Source organism: Halichoeres trimaculatus, unplaced genomic scaffold (assembly GCF_033239565.1).
Source record: "Halichoeres trimaculatus isolate MK-OKI-2021-1 unplaced genomic scaffold, fHalTri1.1 fHalTri1_scaffold_11, whole genome shotgun sequence".
Taxonomy (NCBI): Eukaryota; Metazoa; Chordata; class Actinopteri; order Labriformes; family Labridae; genus Halichoeres; species Halichoeres trimaculatus.
This window is the reverse complement of record NW_027437189.1, coordinates 9,894,195-9,908,700: the sequence shown is the minus strand read 5'-3', so window position 1 is coordinate 9,908,700 and position 14,506 is coordinate 9,894,195. Positions and strand designations below refer to the sequence as shown.

Here is a 14,506-nt window from a genome sequence, read left to right as displayed (position 1 = left end):
CAATGAAGGTACAACTCTGTGCCACCCACTGCCAGTCCTCAGTGCATGCACCAGTGACAGAGACAGTGAGATCACGATTACTGTTTGTAGCATTCACTATTCATTTAGCTTTGCATGGAGCTTTTCCCAAAGAGGGGGGCATAATTATTAGAGCGTCTGAGTGCACAAACAGAAACTGCTGCACCCAGTGTTTTTTAAAGGGCACTTAGAGGGATTGTTCAGTGTATCTTAAGCTGGCCCAAATGCTGCTACATCTCTGCATAAACTGTACTGTGAGGTGCTTGTGCTGCTGCTCCAGCAAACCAGTCTCAAACCAGAAAGGGTGGGACTGGTCATCCAGGTAACCAAGACTGTAGATGCTTGTCGGATGATCATCAGAGACACAGAGAAGACACACTTTGGGGACAAACAGAAAGACCCTGCTAGATTTTAATAAAGCATGTCCAATGTATTTTTTTGATAAAGCTTTAAAAACTCTGGTAGCTTATGCTATGTTCCATTTATACTTGGAAGTCGGAATTTCCGAGTTCCAAGCAGGAACGCTCAGCTGGAATGCCCCCTGAGGTCGGAATTTCCGACTTGAAAGTCAGAGCACCCAAACCCCGCTCAAGATCCTAGTAAGAAATTCCGAGTTCAGGGGTAAACAGTAACTAAGCTTCTGTTAGATTTTCATTATTTTAGAATTTCTGACTAGTGTTTGTTGTAATAAATCAGCCGTAAACATAGTATTATTTGATGTTTATATACAGAAATACTACTGTTATGGCAAGTTTTTCTGACTTGTCAACTGGAATCCTTAACTCGGAGATGACGTCATTCCCACTCCCAACTCCCCAGTTCCAAGTACAAATGGAACGCAGCATAAACAAGCAAAACCAAGAGTTTTCCCTTTATCAGGGCCTTTATGCAGTGCAGTATAAGAAGTCTCTTGCATTGATTCCCCAAATGAATAATTAGGAGCTCTTTCATCTGTCTGATATTTTGTGCCTCTGTTTTATGAAAGCATAAATAAAAATATTTAATCTTACGCATGTTGTATTCATTTTTAGTGTCGACTATATTTTTCCACCCAAAATTACATACAAATTCTTTGGCATTCTTAATCCATGGTCATATCTAAGATAACTTTCAAAATAGCGCATACATGTACAGTACTTAACAAATCAATCAGACAACTTGTCATAAAAATGTGAAAACCACCCAGCATCATGAAATTCTTTAACTCTGTGTTTCAGAGATTTTCCTTCACTTCACCATTTTGAACAGAAGTGATGACTTTTAAACTGATTTTGTTTTTATTCCCAAATTTAAGCAGAATACTGGAATTCTCTGAGAAGTCAGAAATTTATTAAAAAAAAAAAAAAAAAAGGAATAAATGAAAAGCCACTAAAACATATTTTTCTGTTTAGGAACACTCATACATAATTGTAAATTGGCAACTAAAAACAATGTGATTTACTTTTTTTCTGATTATTTTTTTCATAAAAAAAAGTACATCTGAGAATCCATGAATAAGAACAACAATAATATTTTAGCATTCAATAAGAGTTTCCATATCCTGGTGGATTAATTATTACAGAAATATAAAAAAAATGCTTTGGTTGTCAACCGTTGATTTGGGGCGGTGATGACACACACCTTACACTGGGTGGTTGTCTAATAAATAATAAGTAATAAATAAGAAGTGTATAATTTTTTTAATTTCAGCTGCATTTATAGTCTTAGGTTAATGCTGTCTAATCTAATTAATCTTAATCTGTTACTTTAAATATGTTTGCACTAATATTTCTCTAGAAATTATAAAAAGAAGTAACACTATGATTTCTCAAAGAAATTTTATGGAGTACCCACTAAAATTTCCCAGGGACCCACTTAAATCCCTGCCTCGAGGTCCAATGCACTTACTACATTAAAAGAGCTATCAACCTTACTGAAAAATCATTAACAGTATCAGACAAATGAGAAACAGACTGAGAGCATGAACTAAAAGACTGCTGTATATATATGCACACATTTGTCACTAAGTCCCTCTCTCCTAAAGCATTAATGTTTGTTGTGTAAATTGAAGTTGCAAACATCCATCATGACAGCATAACTACCTTAAAAAGCACTTAAACCATTTACATAGCAGACAGGATGCAGAGTTGTGCCATCCTAGTCTTCACCCCACTGTAAAGCCCTGGTAGCTGCAAAGTGGAGGGATTCACCCCATAGTTCATGAACCCCTGCTCTGATGTGCAATCGACCTTTATTCACAGAACTTAATTAAAAATGCAGGATCAGAAATGTCCTGGCTCCATTTTATCACCTGGATAGTTTTATCCACCCCTATTTCAGAGAGCATTAGCTGAATACTGGAAAATAGTCTGTGTGGAGAGTGAATGGAGCAGAACACAATGCAATACAGAGTCTAATTCACAGTCATCTAACCACGATTTAGCTGTAATCAGTGTCTATAATAAAAATATTTGCATGCAAGTGCAGCCTGAAATCTCCTCTTGGATATAGTGTTGCAAAACCAACTCCATTTTTTTTCTTGCTTGTTAGTAGTTGGACTGTAAGCACTAACAAGTTGGCTGTTGCTTCATCCACATAATATAAATGTTGTTTAAATGCTTTTGCATACTTGTGCGGTAAAGTGTCACTCACCTGGTTTCCTGCGATGAGGACTGCAGCTGGTGAGGGGCTCGGTCTGTAAGGGATGGTGGCACCCTTTGGAGGGGACTATTCAGTAAAAACAAGACAAGAGGTCGTAAGTTGTGTCACACTTTACTCAGAAAAAGACTGAAGGCATGAATCCACCCGACACATGCTCTGAAATGTCTTCATTAGCACAAGAATGAGGCGCCAAGATGAAGTGTTGTTAAAATGTCTGCTACAATGACAATGACGTGCAAAAAAAGCTAATGACAGAAGTTACCCCCTTCCTTGTTTCTTTTATAAGAATATGCCTCATTCTTTGAATAATTGAAGTGTTGGAGTGAGCTCATCACAGCTTTGAGCTTTAGTTGCGCTGGAGCGGCTGCTCGGCAGCGGTTCACCCTCTGGATAAATCAAGCATCCACTGACGAGCAGAAATTTGAAGATAAAATTCTTCAAACAGCAATAAAAAAGGGGATTATACAGTGTACACGACACTGTATATCTTATCGAGTGGCGGCAATGTTGGTGATACTGTTTCAGGATTTAAAATGTAGAGCATCTTTTTTGCTGCAGCAGTCACAGCAAATTCTTTGTATAACTTTGCATAATTTAAATCTTGGAGCCAAAAGCAAGCGGCCGCTGGTACGGAATCCTAATGAAACTTGGAAGCCTTTGAAGAAAGCCCTGGAAAACTGGATCAAACTAGCAATTAGTCAGTCAGGTCCAGCTGCGATGCTAAAACAAAAAGGACTTGTGCACTTCCATGAACACACAGGGAGAAACTGTGCTTGGGGTTGTTTTTCTCTCATCTCCTCCTCGATTTTCTCAAGAGAGCTGTTGTCCAAAGGTGGACAGATTTCGCTGCAGGGTGGTTAGTTTTCTGTTAGCAGCTTAGTGTCCTACCCAACAAAACCGAGCTCTGACCTGAGCTGCACCTTTTGGCTCTGTCGGTTGTCTTAACCCGGCAGACTAAAGCAGAGGAGGTCTGAACAATAAAGGAAGTGTGCTCTTTCTTTATGCTTCCTGTGTGAGATGAAGATAGGGGTACGGACTCCCTGCTCTGCAGCACTCTATATCCAGTCGACTTCTTTCAGAGGTAGCATTACATAACACAGAAGACTAAGACGGCCTACTAAAAATGCATTAACTTCTGCTGCAGTGGAATAGACAATAACTTGTGAAATGAAACATGCACGTTAACAGCAATTATTTCTGTCACGTAGCAGCAGCAGTAGCAGAGCTCTGACAAAATGTCAGCTAGGTGAATGAAAAGCGGAATGGGACTCTTCCTACCTCCAGGATTACCGTGCAGATGAGCTTGACACACTGGATTACAGAGTCCTGATTCCCAGATATCGTCACCCCTCGCTCAGTAGAGTTGGGCAGCAAATCCCCTGCCACCTGTATCTGAGCTCCAGTGCTCTGCAAATGATAGGGGTTTAAAAAAAGTGATTAAATTTGATTCTACAGATGAGACCAGCTGTGAATTCACTGCCGTGGCTGCTTTCTGTGACTCCCTCGCTGGCTTAACTGGCCTTATATTTTCCCACAAATGCCTACAGAAACAATGTATGCTTTTGTTTTTACGTCAAATTCTGTCTAAGTTGACAAAAATGAAAAGTCATCCATGGTCAGCAGATCTAATTCTCTCAATTTTTGCTGATTCATTTTCTGCTGGAGCATATCCAGAGGCATGATACAGAGCTTTTTATGATTTAGCTATTAAGTTGATGTCTATATCAGGCTGCAGTGTTTCTGGAGGCCATTGTTGAACCACACACAACAGAATGCTCCGATATGAGAGCCTGTGTCCTGTGGCAACCAAACAAACAAATCTGTGACTGCAACACATTTGGGTTCTGAACGGGACGCGGAAATCTGTCTTAGCACAGAAAATGAGAGCGGCTATTTGTGGATAGGTACTGAGCTAAAGTTACAGAGTCAGATATCTCTGGCAGTCTTTCTGATCAGTTTAATCCTGATGTTTCAGCTGAGCCTCAGTGTAGTCAGATGGTTTTCCCTTTTAAACAGGCACTGCTGAGTCATACTGCGTGCTGTGTTAAGTGATCTACCCAGACTGTATTGTCTCACCAGTTTCCTGCCTTTATTGTCTAAATCCTGTCTAAGTTTGATGTCTATGTCAGTGTAAATTCAAATTCTTTGGTTTACCCTGCAATGCGTTGGTAACAAAGGGATGGATTCGAATTTGAGTACTAAGAGGGATTCTACACTGCAAAAAACTGAAATGTTATCAAGTTTTTTTGTCTTGTTTTCAGTAGAAAACGCCTTTTCAGGCTTAATATGAGCCACATTTTCACAATTTGCTCAAAACTAGAATAATGCCTTAATATAAATAACTTTTCTCTTGCTCCATTGGCAGATTTGTTTTACTTGTTACGAGCAATTCAGACCTTATTTTTGTCTTTAAATAACTTCAACTAAGACATTTTTCTGGACTGTGTGGCTCATATTAAGTCTGAAAAAGCATTTTGTACTGAAAATAAGACAAAAACACTTGATAAGATTTCAGTTTTTTGCAGTGTAGGTCTCCAGATGATGAATTTGATAGTTTATCTTCCAAGCTATCGCCTCCTAGTGATTTCAAAGATCTACTGAGCCCATAAGCCTGGATGTCTTTTAAAAAGGCTGATGGACTAGTGTTTAAGTGCTGTCAACATTTTGTAATTGGGACAAACTAGCTAAGATACAGCTTGTTATACACCAGTTTTTTTCTCTTTTCCCAAAAATACTAGATCAGAGAAATTATCATTGCCTAAATTCAGCACCATGTGTGATTGAATTTTCTATTGAGTAAAAATCTGAAGAGGAAAGTTAAGACTTACATCCATTCCCCAAGAAAGTTTTTTGCTTTGTTTAGTTTAGTACTTTCCTTGTCTTGCAGTCCTTTGACACTTTTTATTTTGTTGTTTTTGCCTTCTGTTCCCTCACAGGTATCAAGATTCCTAGCATTGTTAAGCTAACATTTCTTGTGCTATTTTTGTCAATACCCCTGTGTTACTGTACTTCCAAAGTGTAATCCCACTGTTTCCTGTTTTATTTTGTAAGTCCTTGCCCAAGTGAGTCAGGTTTAGCTCTTCTTCCTTTGTATGTGTTCCTTTGTATGTGTTCCTTTGTGATTGTGTACCCTACCCTGATTTGCCTCACTTGCTTCCAGTTGATCCCACCTGTGTAAGTGAGTGGCTGTTTTCTCCTTTTCACAGTGTTCATTGTTGGTTTAAAGAAATCTTCCCTGTGCCAGAAACTGGGTCCTAGACTTTTTTTTCTTTTTTCTTTTTTTTTTTTTCAACACGACAGATCATGTGTTTACCAAGAAGAGAATCTGATTTAAATGAACAATTATTTTCTTTCTGTGCAGCGCCACCACAACAGGGTTAAATTTAAAACTAGTCAAGTACTGTGGTTTTTTTTTTTTTGCCAAATACATGTGAACTAACCACTTTCAAAACAGGCTCAGCTGTATTTGACTCCATTTTGCTTGTATTGTTTTGCAGCATGGAGTTCATCTGCAAGTGTTTACAGGCCCCAAAGATAACCAAATACAAATAATGAATCTTTTAACTCATTTTCTTACTTTCTTTCTAAGGTAGTTTTAAGATATCACTACCCTTTGCATGTGTTTCATAACCAACTAAAAACTCCTCACAGGAACTTGAATAGAAAAAAAGTTCAAGTAAAATGTAGAACTTGGTATCCCTCAAGATCTGCATATCTGTTTAACACCCTCTGAAAATAAGCATGTTAGCATTGCCACAGTCAGTGTGTTAGCATACTCTAGCAATTATTTATCACCACACATTGCTGCATCTTTTATGCTGTTAGAAAGGGCACATGTGTGGTATTAAACATAAATGTTATCCTTTGATGTCTCATGCTGAGCTTAAAAGCTTTTTTCAGCCGCAGTACTTTGAGGGTTCTTCACAACAACACCAGACACAAAATACAAAGTCTGAGGAGTCAAGTGCTGCAAGACATAATCCCTGAAACTGCGCAAGGCTCTTCATACAGCACGCACTGTGAACATATTTATGTATTTTGTATGTAAATCTAATCTGGTGTTGCATGTTTCATATAAAATGTATCATCTGGGATAGAATGGTGTTTTATCAGCCAAGACAAAAGAACAAATTCGTTTTTTTGCAGTAGATAAATGTGATTAACCAAACCACCAACACTTGAACTTTGTGAATATGTAACTACAATGGCTCTGAATCAAACACATGCCTGAAATGTATGAGTTCAAGCAGCCGGACCTACACTCTTAATGGGGCAAAGCGCAGCAGGGCAGAAAGAGCAGAATTGTGGTAAATGATATATCTTTCCCTCTCAGCTGCAGATTTTTTTCCCTCATCTGCAGGAGCAGCTTTGTTCTCTTCATATTTCACTGTTGGACCTTGCTGGCAGAGGAGAATGGAGTAGATTTGCGTTCTGGCTGCTCACCTCTCTGATCTCCTTTATCTTCGCCCCTCCCTTCCCGATGAGGGAGCCACACTGGCTGGCAGGGATGACCAGCCTCAGGGTGACTGGTGGTTTGGAGCTGATGGTGCCGTTGGCCACCAGCGTAGTCAGGTCCTGGAGGGAGATATGAGCAAAGACGAAAAGTGGTGAGAGGTAGAAGAGAAAGAGGAAAGAGATTCTCAGCGGAACGGATCAGGCAGCCGGGGTGAAGGTGGATATGGAAAGAGAGAAAAGCCACCGGAGGGATTAACTCCAAAAATTAGGACCGTGCAGTGATGAATTTGAATCCAGCACACTTTATTCAGCAATTTAGGATTCACATTTATCCAAACTCACTTTTGATTTCATTTTCACCAAGTCTTCAATCATTTAGTAACTTGGCTGGCTGTTTTGAATACTGGAAATCAAACAGCAAAGTAGTGTGTGAATCGCCAATTATGCTGAATCATGTTGAGCCAAATCAACATATCACTGCTTATTAGCATTATCTCAGCACCGTGAAGACCAAAGCAGGCTCTATACACATGAGAAGCAGCCAAGCTTAATTTAATCTGCATCAAAATGAACTGACAACAGACCAAAGACGATGGGATCCATACTGGAAGTGGCAGGTGGAGCTTTAGTGGGGAGGAAGAGTGAGCAAAGAGCAATCCTGCATTTGCACCTCATTAACTTCTGCGTGTGTATTTTTTCAGAGTACATAGGAATCCATAGGAAGCAGACTATAAGTGTATACAATCCAGTCCTGTGCTGGGTCTGAAGGGGACGCACAATTCTCACATGTACTATGGTGATGGCCATGGAAGGAAAACATTAATTCCAGCTCTGGTGTCGAGCAAAATCGTGCTTAGTGCCTTTCATTCGACTAAATAACACAGAGGCTGAACATATTGTTCATATGTCCTTCCTCCTGCAAGCAAAATGAAACAGGTAACCTTGGAATTTCCTCCCGATGAGATCTTTTGAAAACAGAATGTGCATTTATATGAAAAAAAATATTTTCTGATCAAAGGAAGTCATTTGAAGGTTCTGAGAGGAAGGCAGTTTCGTACATTCATACCTTCTCTCATCCTACATGAATACATTCTTTAAGAGTTAATTAAGGATATTGAGGGTTTTGAAATGTATCTATTAAGTGTAGTTTGGTTTGAAGACTAGGTACTTTTGGAAAAAAGCTTCAACAATCTGCATCTCTCTCATGTTCACAAAGCAAGGTCAACATTTACAGACGACGGCTCTTTACCAAACCACCTGCCACATACAACATGTGAATGTAGTATGAAGTAGGCACTGCATACTGCCTACTGCTTTTGCATGTAGTATGTAGTATGACTGTTCAGTTAGGTCTGTTTTGCAGCATACTAGTCTGGTTTCCAGTTTTGGAAAAAAGAGCTACAGGTGATGGTTTTTTTTTTTTTTTTTGCCTTTCTTATAATGTACAACACAAAAGTTATATTGTTGACTGAAAATAAATCTAGAAGGGATTTTATTTTTACAGCTAATAGAAAAACCACTTCTGTATAATCCACGTACGGTTTAAAAAGTGAATTAGTGGTTTTATATGGGCGAATGAATCCGTAGAAGTAAACACCTGTTTTATAACTGGAAGTAACAAAATTACTTGTGTTTGTTTGGCATCACTTCTTTTCAATCTCATGGACCGTCTCATGTTAGTGTTGTTGTATTGTAGTTATACTGACTCATTCCAGTAGATGGCAGTAATTCAGCAAAACTTACCACCCGCATAAACAAACAGCATTAGCGCTGTGGATTGTAAACAGTATGCCAGTTGCATACTGAGAAATTTTCCTGGATCACTGGGACATACAGGCATTTTTGGCATACTGCAGATTTTGCAAGTTTACTGACTACTAAATACTAATTTTGGCTAAAATAATAGGCACTGCTAGTGTAGTAGGCAGTTTGGAAAACAGCCTATAAGTATACCAATTGTTGAAGTGAAAAATTTAAAATGAAGAGGGACGGGAATCGAAAACCGGTTCCTGTTGTGAATCGATAATAAATGTTTCAATCCAACGATATCGTTAGCCTTTGTGCTTAACGATTCCCTTATCAATTCTTTACATTGTGCCGGAGCCGCCTAACTTACGCCGACTAGTCTGCTGCAGCTATCTTAGCATAGCAGTTAGATAACGTTTCCCAAGAAAACTCTGATTCAGGATTTTCAGCTTGAAGTTTTACTAAAGAACTGACTTCATAAAGAAATGAACATTACTCTCTCTCAGGAGATTCATATTCAGTACATTCGAAATAGTATAAATCACCTTATTTACCAAAATAGCGCAAGCTTGATGCTAATGTATATGGGAAACTGTGCGAATATGCTAGCAGTTAGCATACATCAGTATAACTTCAGCTTCAGAACAGAATTTTAACTTTCCTCACAGAAACATATCACATCAACTCTTTGTAAAAAATACTGAGAATTTCAAATGTCAAAAGCTAACAGGTAATTGAAAGGCTCATGGCTGACTTCAAAACTACGGTAAGGTTTCAAACAACTTAAACCATTGCTATAACCACTTTGAGACACTAGATGGCCTACTTGAATTATTTATATATTACAACACAGTACATCAACATCACATTGTGTACAATTTTTTACCTGTTTCTGTATAATTATGCCCAGAAATATCCAAACTCAGGGACCAATTACACTTTATTCACTTACAGTATAAACTAAATTAAATGTTGTTGACACAGAAAACATTTTAAGCTACTTTTTATACCAAGAAAATTCACAACAGGAATTGATAAGGGAATCGATAAAGAATCAGATTGATAAGCAGAATCGATAAGGGCATTGGTATTGACACAATCTTATCAATCCCCATCCCTAAAAATGAATCAAGTGTAGTTTCCTTTGTCTTTTTGCAAATCTAAGCTAGGCTAGACTGAGACAAGGGTCAGTTCGACCCACTATTTCAATCCCATGATGTTGAAATACTCCTTTGAAAATGCATTTTGAAAGAGTAGGAAAATAATGTGAGCCAAAAAAAATAATAACAAAATGGGAAATCCCCAAGTACCCCATTTTTTGATAGATTACATTTTGATAGATCAGAGTATTTTACATTGTTTAATGTCATACATCTTTGAGGAAATGAAAGCACCGGAGTTGGTTTGCCTAAACCAAAATAATGATAAAATCAAAATGTATGGAACACATCCAGTTAACATTGTCTGATAATACATCAAAGGAAATAAAGGTGCACACTAATTCCATACCACCTACTGTACAAGTATAACCAGGCTATTTTAAACCTCTATCTCAACATTGTTTGGATCAAGAAGCACACTGTGTTGTGTTCCTACAGTGCAGGTAGCAAACATCCTGTGTCTGCTGGGTGGGTGGAGATTGAGCTTTTAATTAATGAACTGTGCGTCTCTGTGAGCCTTTGAAATGTAAATACGCCGTGCTGTCTCTCTTCCCATCAGAGTTCAGCACACAACAAATGTGTGACAGAATGCAAAGCACGTTGCTGTTTTTTTTTTTTTTACAGCTCATGTTTGCAGTAAAACTGCCGAGTCTGACTTAAGAAGGGGACAGTGTGGATGCATAACCTCAGGGGATTTTGCTCATGAAGAGAACTGCATAATGTTTCCAATAACCGTAAACTTTTTCAATTTGAAAAGCAGATTCTGATGTGGCTCCTGTGCTTCTCGGCTCCGTGTCTATATTTAGTGAGGCAGATCAGGCTCTCTGACGTCTCGTCTCATTAGTAGCTCGTCTGTACAATCATAAGTCTCTGGGCGTCATTTTCTGGATTTGATCTAAAAATATGAGCCACATCTTAACAACTGTGAAAGTTCTCATACTTCACTGTGCCATCCTTGCAAAAAAGAGCAAAATGGCGGAAATAAGACGGCGGGTTATAAGAGCACTGCTCACACAAAGAGCTGCTGGGCTCAAATCCCTAAAGCATATTATGTTGCTGGTGGGTTAGAACCCAAATAGACAGATTATGTTGCTTTCATGTACGCTGTGCCTCCATGTCTTGAAGCAAAATGCATGTATGCTGCTCTTCTGAATCTATAGTGTGATTAGAATATCTTTGTCATATTATTAGATCTCTTCATTTGCATAAACTAGCACTCATGTGGCAGCAATCGAAGAGCACTTCATCCATAAAACACAGACCAAAACACACACACACAATTTTCACAAATGATCGCCTGCCAAATAAAATAACTGAGCGAGCCTGAGCTCCTGTGTACTTCTAAACTATTGAGACAGAAACAAATGCCAAGTCCAAACTCTGTGGCCAGAAAGCAGATTATTCCTCTTTGTTTTTAATTAAAGGTGTCACACAAACAATAACTCAACTATGGAAGAAAAGGCACGCAGTGGGTCAGCCAACGTGTTGCCATGGAAACTCAAGAGGTCCAGGGTTGAAAAGAGGTGAGTGTGAGCGATCTTTAATGAATCCTGCTCTGTGCTCCCAGCCAGCGTGTGTTTACTGAAGGCTGTCGACCTGAGCAGGGAACACCTGTTTCATTGCCAGAGTCCGCTGTGATGCTAAATCAGAGTGAAGACAGCTCCTCACTTTGCCATTTTAATTAGTGCACTGATGGACAGTCACCATGGAGATTAATAGCGGGAGGCAGTCGTCATCTATAGCTCATTAACAGACGATAAGAAGATGTACAAATCCCCCTCAATAACAGGTACAAATTAGTTTCATTAACTCTCCTCCTGACGGTAAAAGTATGGAAGCGTTATCAAGAAATGGCCCAACAAATGACTCATTTACGGTGCATCATCAGCCACTTACACTTATTTTAAAATGGTTCCACAACAGCAGCTAAATCCACTTATCCCAACTTTTCCTCTGAGCTGTAATCTTATCTGAAAGCACATCGAGTGCTCACAAGCACAGCTAAAATTTTTCCTTCCATCACTTCAGTTTAGAGTATAATCAATAGCCATAAAAGCCCATTAGTGGTGATGTTGAAATAAGGCTTAGGAAATGATTTCTTGTAATAACCTGGTGAAATGGCTTCTTGCATTTTTTTTTTACCTCGCTCAAACAAACTGAGTAGGCCCCAGGAAGACTATGACAACTTTTGAAAGCCTGCTGCATGTATTTTCTGAATACACCCTGGCTGGTGTTCTCTGTTAAAAAAATCCTTTGAGACGTTAGTTCTCCTGTCTCAGTTTATTTCATTTCACCTGTGTATAATGGCATTCCCTGTCATGCATCACAGGAACAGTTACCTCCTCCAGTTTGTATGTGATCATGGTGAAAGCTCTGAAGACACAGTCTGTGGAGCCGGTGATGGTGATGATTCTCTCTGGACAGGAGCCCTCTGAGATGTTGACCCGAGCACTGCTCTGTGGGGACACAGATCTTTGGTTCAGTTGACTGGACACCAGATAGTTTGACACTTCTGGGAACACATTTTTTGTACGACTTTTCTGTGTTTATTTTTCTTTTTTTATCAAGGTTAAAAAATAAATAAGTGACATCAAGCTAAAAAAAAATACACTATTATGTAATATATGACATACTATCAATTAGTTGACCTAATTCAATTTGATTCGGTTTCATTTAGTTGCAGAAAATTACACTAAATTAAACTGAATAAGATAAAATAAAAAAGAAAATAGTGGGAAATCATAGCAAAGATAGGGTAAGTCAAAGCAGATATCACACGTATCATCAGAGGTAGAGCCCCGACCGATTAATCGGGCCGATTATGCCTGTCACCGATTAATCAACATCAGCCAAAATGTAGCCGATTATAAAAAATTTTGGTCCACGGAGATTCTGTCCCTCCTGCTTCTGTGTGTCTGTGTGTTGGGCTGCACACTGCCCGAGTGCCCACCCCATCCGTCCACCATTATCTAATGTAAGACTATATATATATACTAGAATGGCGTTTTAACATTGTATTAGTTGCTTTTTTGTGAGATAAACAGAGATAAATGCTATTGTTAATTCACACATCCACCATTATCTAATGTAAGACTATAATACGGCGTTTTAACGTTGTGTAAGTTGCTCATTGTGTGTTTACATTTTTTTTATATATACTTACTGTGTTTAAAGTTTGACTTATTTTTTTAAGATGTTTACAGGTTAACTTTTTTATTTATTATTGTGTTTACAGCTTGTTCTTATTTATCATTGGTTTACACTACAGTTCTTATGTTGACAGTTTTATAATTAAAGTTCCTTGTTTTGATTTAATAGTGTTCTGTCTCCGTCTTGAATCATATGGAAATTATAATGATTTGTGATTATATACAGTATATATCCCGTGTATATTGTATATTTATAAATTTATTACATATATCAACCGATATATTGGTCGATACATCGGATATCGGCCGATAGATTGGATATCAGCTTTTTTTTTGCCCCCAGTATCGGCATCGGCATCGGCCCAAAAATCCCATATCCGTCGGGCTCTAACCAAAAGTACATGACTCAGCATAAGCACTGGAAGAAAAAAAGCTAGTAGCGACTTACATGCATGTTATATTGAGCTAGTGAAGATCTGGTAATATCATATTTTGCTGAGCATTAACTGAGGAGTTTTACACCACTCTTCTCTTTAAAGTTAAAATAGGAAGCCAGCAGCACATTCACATAGCCTAGCATAAAAGCTAAAACATGGCAGCTAGCTTGTTTTGCTAGTTGAAATCCAATTAAACAGCGCTGACAGGTGTTAGCTTTGAAGAGAGCCGTGTCTCCTTTACTCCTTTTTTATGCTGAGTCAATATTTTCTCATGCATATTTCTTTACTAACAACATAAAAAAAATGGATGCAGATAAACAAGGAAACAGCTTGAATTCAAAATTTAGCAAACTAGCCAGACCTTTTTATGCCTCAATCACCACAAGCTGTTGCAACTTAGCTTTCAATGTACATGTTAAACTAAGCTAACTGACCCAACTTTTTTTTTTTTTTTTTTTTGTATTTACCATACTGACATAAAAGTGTCACTGTTCTCTTCAGCAATGACATGCTCATGTGTATTTCTCAAAATGTCAGTCCGTTTTGATACCCCTCTTGTGGTAAACTATATAAAGACTTCAAAGTACTAGAGACATGCAGTACAGTGCACAACAAGCACAGATAGGAAAGTCAAGTGACAGGAGCTAAAGGAGGTGAGACGAAAGGCTAAACAGCACATTTCTGTATCTTAGACTGACAACCCGATAGAGTTTCTCCTCTGGGTTTTGCCCTCAGACGATCAATCCCCTTCCCCTCCTCCTCTTCCAGTTTGTGTCCTTGTGTTTCTCTGAGTTATAGTCACATGAGAAGACACAGGACAGTACTCTGACCTCTGCGACATTTTCTCCAGTCACTCCACTGAGTCATACTCCCTCTGTGGCTGCAAGGCCCCGGGGAGTGA

At 38.7% G+C, this 14,506-nt stretch overlaps 1 protein-coding gene across 2 annotated transcripts in view; it reads right to left on the bottom strand.

The window, feature by feature from the left end:
• pcbp4 (poly(rC) binding protein 4) overlaps window positions 1-14,506 on the bottom strand; it is a 54,882-nt gene that overhangs the window by 16,075 nt on the left and 24,301 nt on the right. For both annotated transcript variants that reach the window (XM_074680863.1, XM_074680864.1), the window contains 4 exons: window positions 12,359-12,475; window positions 7,102-7,233; window positions 3,937-4,065; window positions 2,650-2,724 (listed from right to left, as the gene is read on the bottom strand). In XM_074680863.1, coding sequence (XP_074536964.1) covers window positions 2,650-2,724; window positions 3,937-4,065; window positions 7,102-7,233; window positions 12,359-12,475 — 453 coding nt within the window. The remainder of the gene's footprint in view (window positions 1-2,649; window positions 2,725-3,936; window positions 4,066-7,101; window positions 7,234-12,358; window positions 12,476-14,506) is intronic.